General features: G+C 43.5%; 1 protein-coding gene across 3 annotated transcripts in view; it reads left to right on the top strand.

The window, feature by feature from the left end:
* The window catches only part of plekhm3 (pleckstrin homology domain containing, family M, member 3), a 96,560-nt gene that overhangs the window by 57,078 nt on the left and 23,585 nt on the right, over nt 1-15,897 (top strand). For all 3 annotated transcript variants that reach the window (XM_048535158.2, XM_048535159.2, XM_048535160.2), the window contains exons 4-5: nt 429-574; nt 3,534-3,727. In XM_048535158.2, the coding sequence (XP_048391115.1) occupies nt 429-574; nt 3,534-3,727 (340 nt within the window). The remainder of the gene's footprint in view (nt 1-428; nt 575-3,533; nt 3,728-15,897) is intronic.

Below are 15,897 nucleotides of genomic sequence, written 5' to 3'. Positions count from 1 at the left end.
GAGCAGCAGTCAGCTTCAGTATTTCAGATTTAATATCATGACAGCCATGGCTGAACAGAGGTACGTTCTCGCAGCTGAGTCTGAAGGCTGTGAATTCAAGGACCACCTCCAGAGATTTGAGCCCAAAATCTATGCTGACTCCCCTTTGCAATGCTGGGATGGTCATACTGCCACACATTCCAAGTTTTAAATGAGACTTGAAACTGAAGCCCTAATTACCACCTTGGGTAGATGTAAAATGTTCTGCTTAAATAAAAGCTGTTCTCCACAGTGTCTTGGTTGTCTAGCAACCAGTATCACTGAAACAAATAATCTGGTCATTATCTCGTTGCTGTTTGCAAGACTTGTCAGTGCACATTGTCTTCTGTGTTTTTTTCCTTTCATGATATCAACTTGCATTGCAAGAATTCTATTTTTGTTTCCAATAGGATGTCAGAGACCGGTGGGATTGTCCTATGGGAACGCAAAGGTGTGTGCCTACAGTGGCTGGTACTATTGCCAGGCATGTCATGTTGACGATGTGTTCCTGATCCCGGCTCGACTGGTTCACAACTGGGACACCACAAAGCGCAAGGTGCGTTGTTCCATCGAAGTCTCTCGTGAGCTGCAATAACAACTTGTATTTATATAGCACCTTTTAATGTAAGCACTTCACAAGATTTTTCTAGTCTGCCATGTCTGGAGATTTGGCAAGTGAGCAAAAGCTTGGATAGAGTGCGGAGGGGAATCTGAAAGGTGGAGAGGCAGGTAGAGAGATTTAGTGAGGCAATTCCAAATGTAGTACCAAGGAATCTGAAGCACAGTCAGCAATGGTGGAGTGGTAGCAATTCTAGGATGTGCAAGAGGCCCAATGTAGAGGAGCATTGACGGTTCAATGGGCTTTTTTTTTGTAGGGTTTGGATTTGTTACAGCCATAAGGTGAGCCACGTTTATGAAGAGACTTGAAAACAAGAAAAATTTAAAAATCGAAACTGTGCTGATCTATGCACCAGAGCAGGTCAATGAGCATTTTGGCGATGGCTGAATGGGATCAGGGCAAAATGGTGGCTCTATAGATTCACGAGAGGAATATGTAGCTGTTTTTGTCCAATATTATTTTGCTGTGCATTTTCCTAACTCTCTCACCTGCTTTTCATGGTTTCTCTTCTACCTGTTTGAAATATGGGAATTATTTGAAAGATTAGCATTTGTTACCCAACCTTAATTGCCTTTGAACTGCACGTTCATAGAAACATAGAATATCTGAGCAAAAGCCAACCATTCAATATGATCATGGCTGGTCATCTAACTTAGTATCTGTTCCTGCTTCTCCCTGCCTCCCCCCACCCCCCATACCCTTTTTGAACTGTCTAGCCCTAAGAACTATATCTACATCTTCGTTGAAAGTCTATGATGTTTCGACCACAACTGTTTCCTGTGGTAGAGAATTCCACAGGCTCACCACTCCACAGGGTGCAGAAGTTCCTCCTCTTTTATTTTCATAAATCACTGGTTACTGAACCTGGAACATCTTGAGTCTAGTCTGTCTGATATATCTACAACTTTTATTAAATGTGCCAAGCTGTCAAGAGAGTTGTACAATCCTTTTGAGAGAGCATTGTATGAACCATTATACTAGGGTGATAATCAAGATTTGAAATCCGCTTCTTCAATTTATCTGCTGTTGTAGTTCTGTGCTATACCCTTTGAGAATGTGAATTGGAATATTTAGTTCCATCGTCAGTCCTTCCATTCCTTTTAACGGTAACTAAAATCTTGTTAAATACGTTTCCTTCATTATTCTTTCATGGGCTCTGGGTGTTGCTGGCATGGCCAATATTTGTTGCTCATTCATATCGCCCATGAATTGGGTGGCTTACTTTGAGTGGTTAGTTAAGAGTCAACCACATGGTTGTGGATCTGGAGCCACATGTAGGTCACACCAAATAACGGTAGCAGATTTCCTTCCCTGAACGATGTTCGTGAAGCGGATGGGTTTGCGCAACAATTGATCATCATCGTCACGGTGACCATTACTGAAACTAGTTTTCAATTGCATGTTTTAGTGACTGAATTCAAATGCTGCCACTTGCCATGGTAGGATTTTAACCTACATTCCCAGAGTATTTGTCTGCGGCTGTGGATTGCTAGTTTTTCTAGGTATTCATTTACAGGTTGTGGGTGTTTCAGGCTAGGGCAGCATTTGCTGCCCATCCCTAATCACCGTCACTTTGAACTACTCCGTTACAACTGAGTGGTTTGCGAAGCTATTTCAGAGGACATTTAAGACTCTTGTCACGTTGTTCAGAGTCTAGACCTATATTTCGGCCAGGCCAGTGACGACAGTAGATTTTCCTTCCCTCAAGGACAGCCGTGAAACAGGTGGGCTTTACAACCATCAGCTGTGGTTTCATAGCCACCATTATTAGTCTAGTTTGTAATTCAAGATTTACTAATGGAATTCAAATTTCACTTTCTACATCAGTGAAATAGTGGAGAATGCAAAGTTAAGACTGAAGAGTTCTGTGCTGTGCAGCAAGTGAATTGGATTTCAAAATGAGATCAGTTTGTAAGAGAGAAGTAAGTTGCTTTTAGGTAGGACCTCTCTCAGCCACAGCACCCCAAAATGCTTTTCAGCCATTTGAGTTCTTTCTGAAGTGTGGCTGCTGTTGAAACCTAGGAAGATTCTACAATAGCAGTGGCCAGGTTGTCTGTTTTCTTAAACTGTTCTGACTTGAGGTATAAGAATGACCGGGGCATCAGGCAATCCATTTCTGCACGACAGATTTTCACATACTGCATTGTTATAATAACTAAATTTCTTTCTCATTAATCATGTTGGTTAAGGGTCACACTTTGGCTGGGACAGTGTGCAGAGTTCCCCTTCTCCTCTTTAAGAGAATGCTATGAAATCTTTCAGATCGACCCAAGAGGAAAGTGTGTCTGAAGTTTAGGGTCTCCTCCAAAAGGTGATCCTTTACCAGAGCCAGAAGCCCTCAGCACTGCACTATGCACCTAAAATTTGTGCCCACTTACCAAGTGGGACTTAAACCCAAGACAACTTAATCAGAGGCAACAGTGCTACCTACTGAAGCCTGTTGATACAATAAAAATTGTTTTATTTTGACTGAAATATTCTGCTGTTACTGTCTCATTGTACAAAAATAAATCAATCAAAATGTGGCTGTTGGTGGCAGGACTGGTATTTACTGCCTATATCCTAGTCACCTCAAGAATATGAAGCATTCTGATGCAATTGTGTGTGGTTTGCTTAGGCACTGGTAAAGACAATTTAAAAAGTCAACTATGTTAGTGTGGCCTGGATTCTGTGACAGGCCTAGAGTGCTTATAGTCAGCAGGTTTCCTGCCCTAATGGGACATGCATAAAGCAGTGGAATTTCCACAGCAATCAAATTTTATAAACTGAATTCCAATTCTCCAACTATTATTCAAATTTCCATAAGCTAGATTAACAGGCAAGTAACCCAACCACTATCTGGTCATATTCTTTTTGTCCCTACGTTTCCAGTTTCAAGCTTATTTTTCCTCCACAGGTTTCAAAACAAGCAAAAGAATTCCTGGAGTACATATCAGAAGAGCCACTCATTGATGTCCGACAGGATAATCCACATCTGTATGAGCATGTGGAAGCGTTGGCCACTGTTCTCCGCCTGCGGCAGCAGCTTAAATCGCTGAGAGCATACCTGTTCAGCTGCAGGGCCTCTGTGGCAGAAGATTTGCGCAGAAGGTATGCTCCTCAAACCTACTCCCAGCTTTGACATGAAACTACTGCATAGTGACTTCCCAATTTATTCAGTGGATTTAAGCATCACAGGCAAGGCCTGCATGCGTTGGCCAGTATCCCTGAGAAGGTTTTGATGTGCCATGTTCTTGACCACTTGCAGTCCATCTGTTGAAGGTACTCCCACAATGCTATCAGCATTTTAACTTGACAGTAATGAAAAAGCAGTGACGTATTTCCAAGTTAAGAGTTGAAAAAGCTCCCCAGAGGCCGGTATTCTATCACCAAGTCACCCTTTATTGACATGTGGAGAGTCCTTGACGCTGATCCAGCTCTCTCAGAGCCAGATCTGCGAACCTCTGACATTCCTGTTTGTATCTGACAGCTAGGGTTCCCTGATTGGGGCTGTTAATCTGATCCAGTCAGGGAAACCATATTCTATAAGGTCCAAGATAATAAAATGTGAGGCTGGATGAACACAGCAGGCCAAGCAGCATCTCAGGAGCACAAAAGCTGACGCTTCGGGCCTAGACCCTTCATCAGAGAGCATTTTATTATCTTGGAATCTCCAGCATCTGCAGTTCCCATTATCTCTTCTATAAGGTCCACATGGCTAATCTCATTAAAATGGATGCATCCCTCCCCTTCTGAGCCCAGGAATATAGAGTGTATTTTTTTTTTAGTTAGTATGTCCTCCTGGGATGTTTGAGTACCGGGTCCGGTTCCTCCAGTTCTGCCTCTAATACAGGCGGTGTGTGACACTCAGTAGCTTACCTCTTGTACCTGGAGCATCTCAGAAGAAATTTATTTTCTTCTTTAGGTGGCTAAAGCATTGAGGTGGCGACATCTGCCACATCCATTTCAGATTCTGAGATATCTTCAACACTTGACAGACAGGGAGAACACAGGGGTTCTGCAAGAGTCGGAAAGGCAGTCAAGGAGTCGGGCATGTTTTAGTCCTGCGCCATTTGCAAGTTTCCAGCTTTGCTACATGTCCACGTGCTTATTCAGGACCATCGCAACTACCCGAACTTTGTACGCCACTGGATCTGACCTCGTGTCAACCATGTCTGTTACCCATGCAGGGCCATTCCTGTGATTTCCTACCCTGGACCTCTAGTTGTGACAGCCCTTTGGCTTCCCACATCACCACCAGATGCTTCAGTTTTTCCAGTGTCGGATCTTTCTTTATCCAAAGTCAGCTATTGTCAGCTGTGACTGGAAGGATGTCCAGAAAATTTAAAATAATCCTTATGGACTCTTCCAGTGATGATTGTACTGCTGGTAAGGTGGCTCTCTGCCTCCCCATTGAGGTTCTAATTGTCAAGTGGAACACTTTGCTAAATTTGGCCTGAAGCTATGGGCGGCACTGCCTTGCCCTCTTTAAATAAATGTGGCAAGGTTTTGTAGTCCATTATTATTGCAAACTTACGTTAATAAATGGTATTGGTGGAACTTCGTAACTCCAAATATGACCGCCAAATCTTCCTCCTATATTTGCGTATTTGCACGCGGAAGCCAAAGGCCTGGATGCTTACACATTTGGCATTCCTCTCCATTGGGCCACCTATGAACTGGTACTACCCCAATGTTGTGTGGGGAGGCATTGCATATCAATACCAGATCTCGTTTGGGATCATGGTGTGCCAGCACCTCAAAGGCTGATGGCTGTTTCTTCACTGCCAAGCCATAGCCTTCAGAGCAATGTCACCATTTCCAAGGCTGGCGCTCTTTGTAAAAGTTGATGCATAGGTACCAGGATGGAAGCCAGGTTATGTTTGAACTTTGTGTAGTGATTCACCAGCTCATGGAAAGACCTCAACTCCGGTACTGACATGGGAGCAACGGCACCTTTGATCCCCTCATTTACCTTCTGTTAGGTTCCTTTTGAAATACATAAGGAACAAGTACGCAATCTTTTCAAATATCTGGCTTTATTTCTTTTTAAATGTTGGCCAGACAATTGCATGTTGAGACCTTGCTACAGCAACAGCTCGTTCAGTATTTTTATACAACTTTTGTTTTACTTGATGCTTCCCAAAATCACGAACTGTTCCGCCATACCCTAACCATGAGGTCTAGGTGAACGTGGTTATCATTAACCATGAAATTAGGTGACGGTTTATGTATAACCTATGCTCAAAAAAGCTTCCCTGTTTTCTAAACATGATGTCTAGTTAACATGTATTTTTGACATATGCTTGTAAGAGGTTTTCAATATTCTAACAACAATGTCTAGGTTAACGTTTACTTTTGATATATGCATGTTTGCTCTGAACCGGTTTCGGCTGTATCAGCAAGCTCCCTTTTTGTCTCAGCATTTGTAAATTTAACCCTTGTTATGCTGTAGCTTAATCATACAGTTTTCAATATACTTCACTCCTTCCAAAGGGTTTATCACTGTCTTGTCAACTCTGTAGCCCGAGTGGGCCACTGGGAGTGCCTGGACACACATTTTTCCCTTTTAAGGCATTCGCCCACCTGGGAGAAAAGTCTAAGGACTGTTTGAGTTCTCTACGTGCTCCATGATAGTCCGTCCTGTTATTAGTATGTCATTTCGATAAATGGTAACCTGAGTTAGACCTTGTAAAATGTTCACCAATATTGCACAGGCTGACGATCTCACTTATGGGTATTAATTGTAGCACATTTCTGGAAATCCTCCTCTACCTGCAATTGCAGATACATGTGGGTCATGCCCAGTTTCATGAAGGACAGCCCTCCCTGCCAGTTTGGCGTAAAAATCCACTATGCAAGAGATTGGGTATTTATCTAACTACGAAAACCTGGTTTCAAACCGTTTGTCTAAAATCCCCACAAAAGTGAACTGATCAGTCAGGCTTCACATGGTACTGCCCATTCTGCAAACTGAACTGGCTTGTGATTCTTGTGCTTTCCAGCCATCTGATTTCTGCCAGTAAGGCAATTGACATGGGGTGGGCATGCTGAATTGTGGAATTGCTTCCTGGTCAACATGCAAGGTGGCCTTGGTTCCTTTGATAGTCTCTAGGCCTTCCTGGAAAAATGTCTGGGTATTTAATCAGGACTTCACTTAGGTGGCCATTTTCTAATTGAAAATGTTGAGCCAATCTAGATGAATCTTTCTCAACCAATTTTACCCCATCAAGCTTGGGCCCAAGCTTTTTACTGTAGTGATTACAAGTTGCTTCTCATAAGAGACTGGAACCAAAGTTGTTGACCAATAATCTGTAAACATTCCCCAGTGCAGTTTTTCAGTCTAGCTGATCTCATGCCCAAACTTAAAGATTGGAGTCCAGAATGATTTATATTAAAGACTGGTTCTGTAATTGCTGGAACGGCCATGCCAGTATCAACCGTCATTAGAACTGGATGATGGTTTAATCACATGTTTATTTTGGTTAGTTCTGATTGGGATGTTGCCAAGCAGTTTCATTGTTCCAGACCACATGTGGGTGGACTTTCCAGGATGTGCACTCTCCTGGATACTGACTTATGGCATTATTTTTTGCAATTTAGGTCTAGGAGGAGCTTTTTAGCTGTCTCAAGTCCACATACCAGCAGAAACTACAATGGCCTGCTGGCCTGGATCCTGAAGAAAATTTTAACTGTTTTGCCAAGGCTTGTCTTTGTTTTCGAGTTTTGCTGTGGGCTGACCTAGAGTCCCTGTGTTCAGGATATGTCCTAAATAAGGCTATGCAATTGCCTTCATTTAAATGATGTTCCCTAAGCTCCTTTGGACTGGCAAGAGTGATCATTTACCTGGAAAAAAAAACACATTCTTTCCATTGTAATGGGCCCAGTCTTTGACGACAGAATCGAATAAGTCAAGCTTCCCAAATAGTGGCATGATGCTAGAAATCCTAACTCCTCCTCAAAGACAACTGTTGTGAGTGACTCTTTAAGGGTCGGTTTTTCCTCTCGTCATCAGTGAAATATCTCCACAAAGGCCAGTATCCTGTCATTAAGGCACCTTTTTCTATTTATATGTGTGTAATGTGTGACACTGATCCAGCTCTCTCATAGCCAACTGTCTGAGTGAACAGAATTCCTGACACTCCTGTTCGTATCTGTTAACCAGGGCTCTCTGGACCAGATTAACAGCCCCAATCAGAGAACTCATACTCTGATATCCACCTGGCTGACCTTGTTCCAAATACTACAGCCATAATATCTTTTCCCAGCAATACTTAATTATAAAAAGTAGTTATATGTATCTGTGGTGTCTTTATAAATGTTTTATTTAGCCTATCTTTCTATCTATTTCTCTCCACATGGAAGAATTGAAGATGTGGCATGCACAGTAACTCCTTTGCACTCTACCTTCTTTCGCAACATCATTTGTTCTGCCTTTTATGTTCCACTTTTTGCCGTGCAGCTCCCCTGATGGAGAGACAGAGGTTGAAAGAAGGAATTATAGAGTTTACGGGCTAGACAGTTGACAGTCACGTTTTTGAGATTGGGGATCGATGTGGAACCAAAATTGGAGAAATACAAATGCCTCAGAGGTTTGTAGAGTTGAAGAAGGTTATGGGGATAGAGAGGAGCAAGAATGTGGAGAGAATTCAATACAGGAATGGGATTTTGAAAAGTTGACACTTTGCTGGGCTGGGAACCAATGTCAGTCAGCTAAGCACAGGGAAACAGGAATTAGCATTAATTAGGAAACAAGTATGTAGGTTTTTGTTAGCTGAACTATATTGAAGGTGGAAAGATGTAGATTGGTCAGGTGGTAGAGTTGTTAAGACATGGGCAAAGTCTCTGCAACAGATGAGCCAGCAACTACAACACCAATGTTTCAAGCTATTCTCCCATACATTTGGAACATGAGTATTGATGGTAAGGTTTCATGGTGTGCAGGATGCCTCTGTAGTACTGCTGTGCTGCAATCTATTGTATGACATATCAATTATAGTGCAAGGCAATCAACTGGCACTTGACTTTAGCTTGTGTTAGGCTACTCAGCAAGGGCACTCAAACCAGTGAAAGACCTTTCAAATTTCAGAAATCTGACAGTTTTAGTTACTCCGCTCTGAAAACTATATGCCTTACAAAAAGGGTTCATCAAAAAGCTGTTTGTCAGTTGAGACATAAAACTGAAAGCATTTCTTTTAGAAGATGCTTTGGACCATTTGAAGTACTCATCAGGTGTAACCACAGTGCTGTAGTGTAGTACAGTGTATTTCCCTGCGGAAAGATTCCATAAGTAGCAATGATAAATGTCTGAGCCATCTTCTTGAACGTTTGTGTTAGAGAACTCCAAAGGCTATGGAGGCCAAGTCATTGAATATATTCAAGAAAGAGAGAACATTTTTAAAAGATTTTAAAGGCATTAAGGATTATGAGAGATTGTTTATGAAGCCATGAATATAACATTGAGATGATGGATTTGCCATGATCATATCGAATGGCGGGGCAGGCTTAGCTGGCCGAATGGCTTTCTCCTGTTCCTGGTTTTTATTCTTCCATCTGTTTTATATCAAGGGCACGTGAGAGATAAATGTTGGCCAGGACAAGGGGGAGAACAACTTTACTGTTCTTCAGCCAGCGCACACCAGAATCCTTAATGTCCACATGGGTGAACAGACAGAGCTTCAGTTTATCCTCTCCTTCCATCAGTGCAGCCTTCCCTCAGTGCAGCACTCAAATTTCAGTCCAGGTTATGTACCAGAGTTTCTGGAGTGGAACTTGAATTCACAATCTTCTGATTCAGAGGGGAGAGTACAGTTGTGATCCCAGCTGATTCTGATATTGAACAAGTTAGATCCCGGATTGAGATAACAAAGTGTGGAGCTGGATGAACACAGAAGGCCAAGCAGCATCTCAGGACCACGAAAGCTGACGTTTCGGGCCTAGACCCTTCATCAGAGAGGATGCTTTTGTGCTCCTGAGATGCTGCTTGTCCTGCTGTGTTCATCCAGCTCCACACTTTGTTATCTTGGATTCTCCAGCGTCTGCAGTTCCCATTATCACAGATCCCAGATTGAGACCTGGTTTGATAACCATGAGGTTTTTAAAACAAAAGGGAAAAGAAAAACACACTATTTGAAACTGTCATACTACGAATGTCTGAAATAAAGTTTCAGCCCTTTTATTCTGTCAGTATTCTTACGGATACTCAAACTTCTGTGAAGTGTCACTCTGTTTCCACTTTAAAGTTCTCTATTCATATGGCACGCCCATACTTGGGTTTTTTTCAGCAAACATTGCACATTTACTCACTGCTATCCTCTATTGTTTATGGAACTTTGTGACCCTTGAGCTGCTAACACATTTCACTTCTTAACATGTGCTCCTGAAACAGCCTTTGAGGATGTCTTTTTCTGACATCTTGAAACGTTATTTTTCGGGAGCTTTTCTCTTATTAACTTCTAAATCACTTAGATTTCTTTTCTTCTGCCTCATCTGTTTTGGAAACTGCTAAACTGCACCACTGATGGTACAGGTCTTTTCTTTCTGAATGACCTGGGGCAGCACAGTGGTTCGGTGATTGGCCCAACTGTCTCACAACTTCAGGGACCTGGGTTTAATTTCACTGTTGAGACAACTGTCTGTATTGAGTTTGCACATTCTCTCCATGTCTGCATAGGTTTCCTCCAGGTTCTGTGTTTAGGTGGATTAGCCATAGGATTGCAAGGATGTGCAGGGTAGGTGGATTAGCTATGGAAAATGTGGGGTTGCAGGGATAGGCTAAGGGCATGGGTCTAGGTAGGATGCTCCTAGAAGGGTCAGTATTGACTCAATGGGCCAAATGGTCTGTTTCTACAACTGTAGAGATTCTATGATTCTATGACCTGCTGGTGCCACCTTCCAGATAGTTTACTCTCTTATTTTAAAAACCCATTTCTCTCTTTGTCTCCCTGTGCCATAGGAGATGTTTCCAGGCAACAATCCAATTATTTACGCTCTTAATTGCTTCAGAAAACTATTCACCTCAAGGTTTTCTAAAGCCTTATTTAAATGCATGGAAACAAATTTCCAGGCAGTCCAGTAGCTTTCACAGAACTCTGAAATGGAAGTAAAATTATATCTCCCTTTCTTAACAAAGATCATGAAAAAGTTCACATCAAACCTAGTAGTTCTGTCTATGTCAAAGCCCAAATGTAAAGACAATATATCATGAACTTTCATCACAATGCAATGACAGTCATACAGCTTATGATATCTGGCTCATTTTTCCCTTGCACTGAAACCATCATAGAAAGAAAGGCTTGCTCTATGCAGCTTACTTCACAGTCCTGCGATGTGTCACTGATATTATCTATGTCCCTGTGTTATCTGAGAGTAGGATCAGGTTCTGAAAGTATCACACAGCCAATTTATAAACCTGAAAATACTGTGACATCTCTTGAGAATCAACTCCAGCCCCACCTCCACCTTGCTTTCCTACATCCAGGCCGATTGAACAGTCTAGTGTTATTATCTGGCAGACTATCTTGAAGAATTTGGACCTCACAATCAATTGTTACAGTATTTTGGAACTGCATGCACTTAACAGCAGTTGTCATGTTAATTTGTTTCCAAACATACCCTCCAGTCAATCATATGCTTGATTGCAGGGAGGGTGACTAATTGTGGTGATAATAGGAGACTTTGCACTGCACTGTTGCTCAACCATACTTGCAGGTGCAGCCCGTCCTGCTGTATGTGATTTGTGTTGATTGACTGAAGTGGATACAGAGATAAAATCCTGACAGTTGCAAGCTTGTGTCAAATGTTTAATTTAAGGACTCTAGGAATGTCTGTGAATGACTGACTGAATACCTGGATTTCTTCTTTTGTGTCCTGAAGGCGCGAATTCCTGCTGGGGTGCGGTTTCACCCTTGTCAGCACCATCTTGGCACCTTGCCCATGTGGTATTTTCTTGTTTCACAGCCTGGGCAGCCCACAATCCATTCAACCGTCTGGGGTCAGTGGGGGTGGTGCTGTAGCCAAATCTGTCACTGCTCTCTGTTTAAGTGTATCTCTGTTGGCTTCATGATAGGAGTCACAAGATAGTGATCAGAAATGTGACCCAGGTGGCTGTTTATTTTCAGCCAGTTCCTGCCTCAGCAACACTGAGGGTGGCATCGCTGTCTCGCTGTCTTTGCCCAAGACTAATTCTGCACAGGCGGAAAATTCTGCATGGGAGCTTCTAGTCTATAAATTTAAGTTACGCTCCATGCGTATAACCTTAATAGAGTCATGAAGCAAGAAGAGCCTGATGGGTCTAGACCTGAAACGTCAGCTTTCCTGCTACTCTGCTGCTTGGCCTGCTGTGTTCATCCAGCTCTAACACTTGTTATCTCAGCTCTACACCTTGCTATCACAGACTCTCCAGCATCGGCAGTTCCTACTATCTCTGCATTTATGGTGAGTATTTTGTGACCTCATGACATTCCGAAGAGGTAAGGTATTAAAAAGCTTCTAAAAGACAGAGAAACTCAGTGAGGGAATACCAAAGCTTGATGTACTCCATAGCTGAGCATGATTAAGAAAGCATCTCATGAGTTGGAGTAACAAAAATCAAAGTTAGGAAGATTTAATTTGTGTAACAGCGTCACAAAGCTCTTCACGACCAAAAAAAGTGCCTTTTGAACTGCAGTCACTACTGTCTTTTATGAAACGCAGCAGCTAATTTATATAAGCATAGAAAGCTCCCATGAACAGCTGTGTGATGATGACCAGGTAAGCCGTTTTTGTGATTGTTGATTGAGGGATAAATTTGGTCCTTCTCTTTGAATTGTGCCATAGAGCCTTGTTCTAACATTTTGTCCAAAAGATGACACCTCCAACATTGCTGCACTCCCTCAATATTGTACTGGAGTGTTAGATTAGATTTTTGTGAGCAACAAGTGAGTTCTGGGGAAGGGTCACCAGACCTGAAACGTGAACTCTTTTTTTTTTGCCTCCTCCACAGATGCTGCCAGACCTACTGAGCTTTTCCAGCAACTTTGTTTTTGTTCCTGATTTACAGCATCTGCAGTTCTTTTGGTTCTTAGATTTTTGTGATCAAGCCTTGGAGAGGGAGTCTTCAACCCAAAACCTTGTCATTCCAAGTGTAAATGTTATTAATTGAGCCGTAGCTGTCATCCGATGCAGAGCTAGAGGAATACAGAGCTTTCCAAGGGTTAAAGGGCTGGAGAAGATTACAAAGTTATGGTGTGGTAAGGCCATGAATTAGACAAGATGAAGATGAACATTTAAAGTTTGGCTGCCAGTCTATTAATACGTCAATGTAGGTCAGAGAGGGCACTGTGTATCACTTGGTGTGAGTGAGGCTACTGGCAGCAAAGCTTTGGATTATAATCAAAGAGTAGGGCACAAAGTGTCGCAGCCTCTGCGTTGCAGCAGCTGAATTTGTTTTAGGAATGCCTGCTTGGACCGCAAGTAAGTGCCTGCAGTCTGAGGCAGCTCGATAACTAGCATTTAATAACCTGCTTCTTATTATAAAACATCATTGGTACTGTGTACTGCTTGCTAATAATTTGATTACAAGTTAATACAGTCATGCAATGAACCCCATTACCTGCTAAATGGTAATTGAGAGCAGAAATCTGGCTGATTTTTGAGTACCACCCCTGCAATCAAAGTAGTCTGTTTGGGGAATAAAAGGACAGGCAGACTTGCATTTGTCTAGTGACTTTTTGACACCTCTGTAGCTCATCAAGCCGATGAAGTACTTTTGAAGTCCAAGCCAATTAGAGTCCAGTGAGATCTCTCAAACAACAAATGGAAATGATTAAACAATCTGCTTTTACCTGTTAGTTGAGAGAGAAACATTGTCCAAGGGGAGCACCCCGTTTCTTATCAAAGGAAAACCAAAAGAACTGCTGATACTGTGAATCAGGAACAAAAACAAATTTGCTGGGAAAGCTCGGCAGGTTTGGTGGTATCTTTGAAGGAAAGAACAGAGTTAACATTTCAGTTAACTCATCTCCGCCTGTCTCGACTCCGTTTTCTCCCCCTTGGTCCGGGAACTCCCTACCTACGTCTGTGACACCACCCACACCCTCCAACTCCTGCAAAACTTCTAATTCCCTGGTCCCCAACACTTCTTCATCTTTACTATGGACATCCAGCCTCTATACACCTGCATACCCCATTCACATGGCCTCAAGGTCCTCTACTTCTTCCTGTCATGCAGGCCTGACCAGTCCCCCTCCACTGACACCCTCATCCGCTTAGCCGAACTCATCTTCTCCCTCACCCTCACCAACTTCTCTTTCAATTCCTCCCACTTCCTACAGATAAAGGGGGTGACCAAGAGTACCCGCTTGGGCCCAAGCTATGCCTGCCTCTTTGTGGGTTACGTAGAACAATCCCTCTTCCATAGCTACACCGGCCCTAAACCCCACCTCTTCCTCCGTTACATTGATGATTGTATCAGCGCCGCCTCTTGCTCCCACAAGGAGCTCGAACAGTTCATCCACTTCACCAACACCTTCCACCCCAATCTTAAGTTCACCTGGACCATCTCTGATACCTGTCTCTCTCCTTCCTGGACCTCTTTTTGTTTCCATCTTTGGCAACCGCTGAGAAACCGATATCCATTTCAAGCCAACCGACTCCCACAGCTACCTAGAATACACCTCTCCCCACCCAACTTCCTGCAAAAATGCCGTCCCCATTCCAATTCCTTTGCCTCAGCCACATCTGCTCCCAGGATGAGGCATTCCACTCTCAAACATCTCGGATGTCCTCATTTTTCAAGGACCACAACTCTTCCCCACTACTCCACCGCAGTGGTTGAGAATGTCCTCGACTGGGTTTCTCTCAACTCATCCCTCAAACCCCCTCCTCGCAATAACATCCAAACAGAATCCCCCTCGTCCTCACGTACCACCTCACTAACTTCCGGATCCAATGCATCATCCTCCGACACTTGCGCCACTGCAATCCAACCCCACCACCAAAGACATTTTTCCCTCCCTTCCCTTTTATCTGCTTTCCGGAAGGACCATTCTCTCAGAGATTCCCTTGTCTGCTCCGCGGTTCGCTCCGGCCCCCCCACGCCTAGCACTTTTCCCTGCAACTGCCCCTACACCCCCACCCCCATCCCAGGCCCCAAGAAGACTTTCCACATCAAGCAGATATTCACCTGCGCATCTGCTAGTGTGGTATACTGTATCCACTGTACGCGTTGTGCCCTCCTCCATATCAGGGAAACTAAGCAGAGGCTTGGGGACGGCTTTGTGGAACACCTCCACTCGGTTCGCAATAAACAACTGCATCTCCCAGTCACTAACCACTTCAATTCCCCCTCCCCTTCCTGAGACGACATGTCAGTCCTGGTCCTCCTGCAGTGCCACAACAATGCCACCCGAAGGTTGCAGGAATAGCACCTCCGCTTCCACTTGAGAACTCTGCAGCCCAATGGTATCAATGTGGACTTCACAAGCTTCAAAATCTCCCCTCCCCCTTCCACATCCCAAAACCAGCTCAGCAACTCCCCGCCTCCTAACCTGTCCTTCTTCCCATCTCTCCCGTCCTCCCACCTCAAGCCACACCCCCATCTCCTACTTACTAACCTCATCCCGCCCCCTTGACCTTTCTGTCCTCCCTGGACTGACCTATCCTCTCCCTAACTCCCCATCTACACTTACCTTTACTGGCTCCATCCCCACCACTTTGACCTGTCTGTCTCCTCTTCACTTAGCTTCTCCTCTATCCATCTTCTATCCACCTCCCCCTTTCAGAACCCTTTTCCCCTCCCCCCATTTCTGAAGAAGGGTCTAGGCCCAAAATGTCAGCTTTCCTGCTCCTCTGATGTTGCTCGGCCTGCTGTGTTCATCCACCTCTACACCTTGTTTTCTCTTAACATTTCAGGTCCTCTGTTCTGAGGAAGTGTCACCAGACCAGAAATGTTAACTCTATTTTTTCCTTCACAGATGCTGCCAGACATGCTGAACTTTTCCAGCAACTTTGTTTTTGTTCTTTTATCAAAGGATATTTACATCCACCAGAGAGGAAGTGACATGGTTCTCGGTTTTTTTTCTCAGTTGAAAAATGGTATTTCCAACAGCACAGTGCAACACACTCCATACTGGAGCCTTTGTTTCACACTGACATCACACCCACACCCCCCCCCAGAAAAAAATGTAAAATCTTCTGACACAGACGTGAATGCGCATCTAATGAGCAGTGATTTGCACCTACTGTCTACTTGCTTGACGCATACATGTTAAATAGGCGCAGACCACCTGAATGGATTGCAA

This window comes from Stegostoma tigrinum, chromosome 7 (assembly GCF_030684315.1).
Source record: "Stegostoma tigrinum isolate sSteTig4 chromosome 7, sSteTig4.hap1, whole genome shotgun sequence".
NCBI lineage: Eukaryota > Metazoa > Chordata > Chondrichthyes > Orectolobiformes > Stegostomatidae > Stegostoma > Stegostoma tigrinum.
Note: the sequence above shows the minus strand (reverse complement) of the source record. Positions and strands in the feature narration are given on the sequence as shown.